Source organism: Penaeus chinensis, chromosome 10 (assembly GCF_019202785.1).
Source record: "Penaeus chinensis breed Huanghai No. 1 chromosome 10, ASM1920278v2, whole genome shotgun sequence".
Taxonomy (NCBI): Eukaryota; Metazoa; Arthropoda; class Malacostraca; order Decapoda; family Penaeidae; genus Penaeus; species Penaeus chinensis.
Genome location: NC_061828.1, coordinates 28,816,130 through 28,826,129, shown reverse-complemented (window position 1 = coordinate 28,826,129; position 10,000 = coordinate 28,816,130). Strand labels below are relative to the sequence as shown.

Sequence of the window (10,000 nt, the reverse complement as noted above, 5' to 3'; positions counted from 1 at the left end):
CCTATTTAGCCAAAGGCAAATTTCCTCCTCCTCCTCCTCCCTCTGCTGCATACCGGAAGCGCTAACTCCGATGGCCACTCGGGTGTTAAGCTGGTCAAGGAGAGTCTCTCACTCTCATTGTGGAATAATGATGGTGTCTCTCCCATGAATAAATATTCCGTCAGTTCAGTTCTCTCTCACCCCCTCGCTCTGTTTTGTCTTTTGCTTTCTCGCTCTGTCTGTCTCTTTGTCTGTATGTGTGTCTGTCTGTCTGTGTGTCTGTCTGTCTGTCTGTCTGTCTGTGTGTCTGTCTGTCTGTCTGTCTGTGTGTCTGTCTGTGTGTCTGTCTGTGTGTGTGTCTGTCTGTCTGTCTGTGTCTGTCTGCCTGTCTGTCTGCCTGTCTGTCTGTCTGTCTGTCTGTCTCTCTCTCTCTCTCTCTCTCTCTCTCTTTCTCTCTCTCGTGAACATTCTCATAGATAATCGTATAAAATCTACAGTAAATAGATTTCTTATATATATATATATATATATATATATATATATATATATATTAACTTCACTCTCTTTTTCTCTACTTGTTTCCCCCTCTGTTTCCGAATATTCCGCATGTGACTCACACTTCATATTGGCGCAATAGGTTAGAAAACCTTGACCATCGTCAGGAATAAGGCCACCTCACCTTTTTTTTTTTTTTTTTTTTTTTTTTTTTTTTTTTAGCGCAGCACTAGTAGACCGAGACGGCAAATACGTGCTGCCCACAACGCTGCCTTCCAATCACCGCAGCCACATATCCATCGGCACCTGTTTCACAATCGGCTCCGGTCACGGCCATAATAATATCTACGCTGCTACTTTTAACATTTTAACTCCAAACACGTTGTTACTCTCACTCTTATCAATACAGATAGCCATTAGTGCCTGGAACTAGTCACCCTAATCCTTGCTATACGACAGGTCATGGCTGCTGCGGACCCTGTTCTATAAATGACACTGTTCTGACATACGTATTTATGTAGCAGTTTGCAAATGAAGGAAGGAAATAAAAGAAAAAAAAAATACCTTATAGATGATGGTAAGATAAATAATGGTAAGAAGGATAATGTTACTGTTACTGTTATTGGCATGGTAATCATAATAATAGTAAGAAAAAGAAGAAGGAGGATGAGTTGAAGAAGAAGACGATGAAGAGGAAGAAACAGTGGAAAAATCATCGAAGCGAGATCTTCACTGAACGGGCATATCGTAGAGAGAATATATCTCTATATGATTTTAGAGTTTGAGACTTCATATAATTGTCAAACGACCTCATTATCCGCCAACCTATATAACTCATAAAACAAATGTATTCACCCATCCTTATTAAACTCGGACACACCGCAGAAAGGTCTTTGTATTCAGGTCAGAAGCGGGCAAGGCAGGCCCTCGCTGGTCCGCTCCGAGTACAGTATATTGCCGGGATGGCTCAAGGTCACGTCAGGAATGCAAAAAAGTGGTGAAAGTCCTCCGCGTAGTTACGGTGTTTGGGGAGGTGCAGCGATTGCTAATGGAGATAGAGCGGTTATGTAAAGGGTTTTTGGCATGGTAGTCTTATTATCATAATTTCATCCAGTGCAAATCCATCGTGTTATACATCACTTACAACTGTGGTCTAGATTTATTTAAGAGAATAAATCAATGTAAAAACGAAAAGGATAACTGTCCAAAACATAATGAATAATGATATTCGCAAATTACAAACAACAACAACATTAATTTCATTCAGAGAACCAAGAACATAATGTAAGTGATATTCTTAAAGACTAAAGGCCAGTTGCATTATCTAAAACACAAGTGTTTATATTTCAGTCTCTCTCTCACATATCAGTAAAAACTATCTGCAAGATGGTTTAAGCACATAAACGAGATACATCTTTGTTGCTTTATTTATACAACTACTTTCTTATTTACGTTAATTTATTCCTATTTATGCTCAGCTGTTTTTTGTTAACGTCATTCCACTCTTTCAGGCGGCGCTGATTGTGCTCCTGGCGGTGATAGGAACCGCCACGTCCGATAAGTTAGGTGGGCATCACCACCACTCCAGTCATCACAGCAGTCATCACGTCAGTCACCATGACAGTCATCACGGAAGCCACCAGCACCAGTCTCCGTCACGCCAGGGGTCGGCGGGCTACACCTTCCCGCCGCCGCTGCCCTCCATGGACGCCTCGGCAGCAGCGGACATGGTGCCCCCGCCGCCCGACTCCTCCGAGGAGGACTCAGGGTACGCTTATCCCGCTCCCGCCCGCTCGTTTGATCCTTCGGGCGGAGACGCCAACTCTCCCCCAAGCCCCTTCTACGAGCGCCCCAGCAACGTCCAGTTCCGCTCAAGGCGCCCTTCTCAGTCCTTCGGCCACGCGTCGCGCCACGGCGAGGAATCCTCGGAAGAGAGGTCTGATTCCGAACTCAGTCTCCTCGGGGACTCGTTTATAGGCTCTTCCGGAGGAACCTTCGAGTATTCCCTCCATGTTCCTAAAAATCCTTTCGATAAATTTGCAGCTTTAAAGGATTCTTCTGATTCGTCTGAGGACAGTCCCCTGGAAACCGTGGGTGATGCGTTCACAGATTCGTCTGAGAAGACTCTTGGGTATTCTTATCCTGTGCCTGCAGTTCCCTTCGATGCCCTGGGAGATGACGATTCCTCGGAAGAAGATGACGCCATCGAGGCTGTGGGCGACGCTTTCATCGGTTCCTCTGAGAAAACTATTGCCTATAACTATCCTGTCCCAGCCATTCCTTTTGATGCCCTGGGAGACGAAGAAGATTCATCCGAAGAAACTTCTGGCTATGCTTACCCTGTCCCTGCGCAATCTTTCAATGCTTTTGGGTCGACAGGCTTAAGAGCTCCACAGCCACCAGGACGTTTATATGCTGCTCCTTCAGATGATTCTTCTGAGGAATATCACTCCTCCCCAGAAGACCCTCGTGAAGCAGTAGGAGATTCCTTTATTAGTTCTGCAAAGATAACGACCGGGTACAACTACCCCGTGCCTCAGATTCCCTTTGATGCTCTTGGAGAGGCAGATGACTCCTCTGAAGAATCAGATCCTCTAGATATTGTTGGAGACGCATTCATAGGTTCCTCTGACAAGACTACTGGGTACAACTATCCTGTGCCTGAGATTCCCTTCGATGCTCTGGGAGATGAAGATTCCTCAGAAGAAGACTCGGGATATGCTTACCCTGTTCCATTGGAAGCCTTCAGTGCTTTGGGATCAAGCAGCCTAAGAGCTCCAGGGACTAAATATTCACCTCCAACGGAAGAATCATCGGAGGAAGAATCAGGATATGCCTATCCTGTCCCAGCCAAGGCCTTCAACGTTTTTGGATCAAGCAGTCTAAGAGCTCCAGGTCGACTTTACTCAGCCCCCTCGGATGACTCCTCTGAGGAGTCCTCCTCAGAAGACCCGCATAAAACTGTAGGGGATTCCTTTGTAGGTTCCTCGGAAAAGACTACAGGATACAACTACCCTGTGCCTCAGATTCCCTTCGATGCCCTTGGAGACGAAGACTCTTCTGAGGAGGCAGATCCTTTGGAGGCTGTCGGGGATGCCTTCATAGGTTCCTCTGAGAGGACTGTAGGTTATAATTATCCCGTTCCTCAAATTCCGTTCAATGCTCTCGGAGACGAAGATGATTCCTCTGAAGAGTCGGACTCCTTGGCAACCCTAGGGGATGCCTTTGTAGGTTCCTCAGAGAGAACTACAGGTTATAATTATCCTGTTCCTCAGACTCCCTTCGATGCCCTTGGAGATGAAGAGGATTCATCCGAAGAGGCTTTGGAAGCCCTTGGAGATGCCTTTGTAGGGTACTCAGAAAAAACAACTGGCTATAATTACCCTGTTCCCAGCATTCCCTTCGACGCTTTAGGAGATCAGGAAGACTCCTCTGAAGAGTCTGAGTTGGAGGCTGTTGGAGATGCCTTTATTGGCTCCTCAGAAAAAACTGTAGGCTACAATTACCCTGTTCCTGCCATTCCTTTTGATGCCCTGGGAGACGAAGAAGAGGACGACTCCTCCGAGGAAATCTCAGGATATTCCTACCCCGTACCAGCAGAAGCATTCAGTGCCTTGGGATCAACAAACCTGAAGGCGCCCAGCACTGAATACTTCCTGCCAGACACTTCGGTCTTCTCGACGACCTCCGTGGGCACTCGGCCAAGGAACAGGCATCACAACACAGGCAGGGGCCACGCTCCTACTTTCTTTGCACCTGTAGAATCTCGGCCACGGGTTTCCAATGCATACCAGCCGCCAACTACCCAGGCTCCTCCAAGAAGGACCTATCTAGCGCCAAGCACACCGAGGTGAGTTGGGAGGTTTCGTCCTCATGAGGAATTTTATGCTTGATATGAACTTTGTATTTATTATATGAGACAAACAAAAAGTCAAAACTGTAAATAATGTTATCGCTGATATTGTTGTCACCATCATCAGCATCATTTCATGCCCAACATTAGCTGATCGTTATGCGTACATAAGAAACTGCATTTATAATTATCTTTACCATTAACTTCACTATAATAAGCAAGATGATAATGACGATACCGCTATTTATGTTACTATACAATTTTTAATAATAATAATAATGATAGGGACGATAAAAAGGTTAATCATAATGAAGATGGTGGTGAAGGATGATAATCACAAATGATGGCGATAATAATGAAAAATTATCATAAGAACAATTATGATAATCAGTAGTTACAGCTAATGATAACAACACCAGTAATAATGATAATAATAATAACGATAGTGTAGAAATAGTAATAGTAGTAATACTACTAATCGTAATAGTAATAATAATAACTATAGTTAATAATGATAATGATGATGATGATGATGATGATGAGGATAATTATGATATGTACATCAACACTAACATCGGGGAACAACAGTAAATCACAGTACTAATAACAACACTAATAACAACAAAAGGGATAATGAGAAAATAGTGAATGCATCACAATAATTACTGTATAATGATTTTACCAGCTCTCATAACACATATGATAATAGTACCAATAATATTTCTGCCAGTAGGCTACAAGTTATACTTAAAATCATAATGATATTATTATGATAGCACTATGATAATGAGGATAATGTTTATGATGATTCTTATTATGATGATAATGATAATAATGATGATAATAGTAATAATGATGAAGATGATGATTATAATAATGATAATAATAATGATAATAATAGTAACACTAATCATAACGGCAATAATACAACTAATAATAATGATACCGATAATCATGAAAGCTGTATCAGTAGTAATAATAGCTAGGATGACATTGTTTATGACTGGTAAAATGATAATAGAAAATATAGTATCATTGTCATCACTAGCATCAAACAAACTATACTAATAAGGTATCACTATCATTATCGTAATTACGAGTTTTATATCTCCATTATTGCTGATATAATGAAAATCACATTGGTCACTGCTATCGTTTTATCATTATTTATTATGTCATGATGTTTCTCACAATTACAATCATCATTGTTATGATTAATGGCATCTTAATTATTCTTATTATCGTTATCATTATAATCAGCTTCTTTGTTAACGTTAAAATTGTTAACAAGGTCGCTTTCCTAATGCTGTTATTGTTATTATCATGAAATCCTTATTTTCAGTTATCGGGATTATCATCATGCTGCTTATGATCATTATCATTATAATGACTGCCCACATTATTGTCATTCATACCATATCGTGAGTTGGGAGGTTTCGTCCCATGAAGACTTATATGCTTGATATGAACTTTGTATTTATTATATGAGACAAACAAAAAGTCAAAACTGTAAATAATGTTATCGCTGATATGTTGTCACCATCAACAACGCCCAAGCCTGTGAGGCAGCTGTACAGTGCCCCATCGACCACTTCGAGACCTGTAAGTCAGCTCTACCTAGCACCATCAACAACTCGCAGGCCATCAACAACCCGTACACCACCGAGTCCATTTTACAATGCTCCTTCAACGACCCAGAGACCACCAAGCCTATTTTACAATGCACCTTCAACAACCCAGAGACCACCAAGCCTATTTTACAATGCACCTTCAACAACCCAGAGACCACCAAGCCTATTTTACAATGCACCTTCAACAACCCAGAGACCACCAAATCAGTTTTATGGTGCACCGTCAACAACTCGCAGGCCATCAACAACCCATGCACCACCAAATCTGTTCTATAATGCACCTTCAACAACCCAGAGACCACCAAGCCTATTTTACAATGCACCTTCAACAACCCAGAGACCACCAAATCAGTTTTATGGTGCACCGTCAACAACTCGCAGGCCATCAACAACCCGTACACCACCGAGTCCATTTTACAATGCTCCTTCAACGACCCAGAGACCACCAAGTCAGTTTTATGGTGCACCATCAACAACTCGCAGGCCATCAACAACCCGTACACCACCGAGTCCATTTTACAATGCTCCTTCAACGACCCAGAGACCACCAAGTCAGTTTTATGGTGCACCGTCAACAACTCGCAGGCCATCAACAACCCGTACACCACCGAGTCCATTTTACAATGCTCCTTCAACGACCCAGAGACCACCAAGCCTATTTTACAATGCACCTTCAACAACCCAGAGACCACCAAGCCTATTTTACAATGCACCTTCAACAACCCAGAGACCACCAAGCCTATTTTACAATGCACCTTCAACAACCCAGAGACCACCAAGTCAGTTTTATGGTTGCACCGTCAACAACTCGCAGGCCATCAACAACCCGTACACCACCGAGTCCATTTTACAATGCTCCTTCAACGACCCAGAGACCACCAAGCCTATTTTACAATGCACCTTCAACAACCCAGAGACCACCAAGCCTATTTTACAATGCTCCTTCAACGACCCAGAGACCACCAAATCAGTTTTATGGTGCACCGTCAACAACTCGCAGGCCATCAACAACCCATGCACCACCAAATCTGTTCTATAATGCACCTTCAACAACCCAGAGACCACCAAGTCAGTTTTATGGTGCACCGTCAACAACTCGCAGGCCATCAACAACCCATGCACCACCAAATCTGTTCTATAATGCACCTTCAACAACCCAGAGACCACCAAGCCTATTTTACAATGCACCTTCAACAACCCAGAGACCACCAAATCAGTTTTATGGTGCACCATCAACAACTCCAGACCAACAACAACACACAGACCCCCAAGTCCATTTTATGGTGCACCATCAACAACTCGCAGGCCATCAACAACCCGTACACCACCGAGTCCATTTTACAATGCTCCTTCAACGACCCAGAGACCACCAAATCAGTTTTATGGTGCACCGTCAACAACTCGCAGGCCATCAACAACCCGTACACCACCGAGTCCATTTTACAATGCTCCTTCAACGACCCAGAGACCACCAAGCCTATTTTACAATGCACCTTCAACAACCCAGAGACCACCAAGCCTATTTTACAATGCACCTTCAACAACCCAGAGACCACCAAATCAGTTTTATGGTGCACCGTCAACAACTCGCAGGCCATCAACAACCCGTACACCACCGAGTCCATTTTACAATGCTCCTTCAACGACCCAGAGACCACCAAGCCTATTTTACAATGCACCTTCAACAACCCAGAGACCACCAAATCAGTTTTATGGTGCACCGTCAACAACTCGCAGGCCATCAACAACCCGTACACCACCGAGTCCATTTTACAATGCTCCTTCAACGACCCAGAGACCACCAAGCCTATTTTACAATGCACCTTCAACAACCCAGAGACCACCAAGTCAGTTTTATGGTTGCACCGTCAACAACTCGCAGGCCATCAACAACCCGTACACCACCGAGTCCATTTTACAATGCTCCTTCAACGACCCAGAGACCACCAAATCAGTTTTATGGTGCACCATCAACAACTCCAGACCAACAACAACACACAGACCCCCAAGTCCATTTTATGGTGCACCATCAACAACTCGCAGGCCATCAACAACCCGTACACCACCGAGTCCATTTTACAATGCTCCTTCAACGACCCAGAGACCACCAAGTCAGTTTTATGGTTGCACCGTCAACAACTCGCAGGCCATCAACAACCCGTACACCACCGAGTCCATTTTACAATGCTCCTTCAACGACCCAGAGACCACCAAGCCTATTTTACAATGCACCTTCAACAACCCAGAGACCACCAAGCCTATTTTACAATGCACCTTCAACAACCCAGAGACCACCAAATCAGTTTTATGGTGCACCGTCAACAACTCGCAGGCCATCAACAACCCGTACACCACCGAGTCCATTTTACAATGCTCCTTCAACGACCCGGAGACCACCAAGTCAGTTTTATGGTGCACCATCAACAACTCCAGACCAACAACAACACACAGACCCCCAAGTCCATTTTATGGTGCACCATCAACAACTCGCAGGCCATCAACAACCCGTACACCACCGAGTCCATTTTACAATGCTCCTTCAACGACCCAGAGACCACCAAGTCAGTTTTATGGTGCACCATCAACAACTCCAGACCAACAACAACACACAGACCCCCAAGTCCATTTTATGGTGCACCATCAACAACTCCAGACCAACAACAACACACAGACCCCCAAGTCCATTTTATGGTGCACCATCAACAACGCCCAAGCCTGTGAGGCAGCTGTACAGTGCCCCATCGACCACTTCGAGACCTGTAAGTCAGCTCTACCTAGCACCATCAACAACTCCAGACCAACAACAACACACAGACCCCCAAGTCCATTTTATGGTGCACCGTCAACAACTCGCAGGCCATCAACAACCCGTACACCACCGAGTCCATTTTACAATGCTCCTTCAACGACCCAGAGACCACCAAGTCAGTTTTATGGTGCACCATCAACAACTCCAGACCAACAACAACACACAGACCCCCAAGTCCATTTTATGGTGCACCATCAACAACTCCCAGACCAACAACAACACACAGACCCCCAAGTCCATTTTATGGTGCACCATCAACAACGCCCAAGCCTGTGAGGCAGCTGTACAGTGCCCCATCGACCACTTCGAGACCTGTAAGTCAGCTCTACCTAGCACCATCAACAACTTCTAGACCAGTGAGTCAGCTCTATGTTGCTCCATCAACGACAACCCACAGACCTGTAATTCGAACATATCTTGCTCCGGAGACTGAGAGGCCTGTAAGTCGCGTCTATGGCGTTCCATCTGAGGACTCTGACGAAGAGTCTTCAACACACACACCGCCAAGTCGAGTTTACGGCGCACCGGTTCAGGAGGAGGACGACTCTGAGGAATCGAAGGTCAGCTTCCCATCAAGGAGCCCCTTTTCAAGCCACTCTTCCTCCGAGGGACAGGCCTTGTTCGTGAGGATGGAAGACCATGAGGAAGAGGAAGGAGACAGCGATGAGGAAAGCAAACTCCCAGTTTTCATCCTCCTGAAGGGGAAGCAGAATCACCGAATTCCAACAACATATGGCGCCTTTAATCAACAAAAGGATAGTGATGAGGATCTTCGCCTTTTCTTGCCATACATCGCTGCAGAAGGAGAACGCGATACTTTTGGCAGCCTGAGACTCCCTCCTTCCTCTGTGCCAGGCGTAGGAAAACTGGCGGACCTGAAGCCTACTCAGCTGACTGACCAAGTCTCCGGTTATCTCACCGAGCTCGACCACCCGGGAAGTTCCAGGTTCCTCTCCATCCTGTCTCGACGCGTGACGGAGAGCGACGAAGACAGCAGCAGCGAAGAAAGTGACGAGGAAGATGAAGAAGATGAGGAAGAGGAAGAAGAGGAAAAGGAAGAGGAAGAAGTAACACCATCAACAAGTTTCTTTTCAGGCCGAACTTCCCGTGGGCGAGTCCGAGGAAGGCCCGTGCATAGAATAGGAAGCAGTCGCTCTGCACCCTATGGCTAGGTCCTGCCGGGTCAATCGATGGTTTTCTAATCGCATCTTGGGACCGCTGCCTGTCTACGTA

The 10,000-nt window shown here is 45.0% G+C and overlaps 3 protein-coding genes across 3 annotated transcripts in view; 1 reads left to right on the top strand and 2 right to left on the bottom strand.

The window, feature by feature from the left end:
• LOC125029814 overlaps nucleotides 1-4,356 on the top strand; it is an 8,664-nt gene extending 4,308 nt beyond the window's left edge. Inside the window, exon 2 of the mRNA XM_047619988.1 lies at nucleotides 1,986-4,356. Within this exon, the coding sequence (XP_047475944.1) occupies nucleotides 2,178-4,328 (2,151 nt within the window). The 5' untranslated portion in view covers nucleotides 1,986-2,177 and the 3' untranslated portion in view covers nucleotides 4,329-4,356. The remainder of the gene's footprint in view (nucleotides 1-1,985) is intronic.
• A 1,490-nt stretch (nucleotides 4,357-5,846) lies between these two features.
• Nucleotides 5,847-8,033, bottom strand: LOC125029930. The gene is made up of 5 exons (XM_047620119.1): nucleotides 7,962-8,033; nucleotides 7,236-7,781; nucleotides 6,887-7,032; nucleotides 6,138-6,573; nucleotides 5,847-6,011 (listed from the first exon to the last, which is right to left on the bottom strand). Exons 1-5 carry the CDS (start codon nucleotides 8,031-8,033, stop codon nucleotides 5,847-5,849), a joined length of 1,365 nt encoding a protein of 454 aa, XP_047476075.1.
• A 43-nt stretch (nucleotides 8,034-8,076) lies between these two features.
• Nucleotides 8,077-8,905, bottom strand: LOC125029929. The gene is made up of 3 exons (XM_047620117.1): nucleotides 8,799-8,905; nucleotides 8,436-8,537; nucleotides 8,077-8,376 (listed from the first exon to the last, which is right to left on the bottom strand). Exons 1-3 carry the CDS (start codon nucleotides 8,901-8,903, stop codon nucleotides 8,077-8,079), a joined length of 507 nt encoding a protein of 168 aa, XP_047476073.1. The 5' UTR covers nucleotides 8,904-8,905.
• Between the last annotated feature and the right edge of the window lie 1,095 nt (nucleotides 8,906-10,000).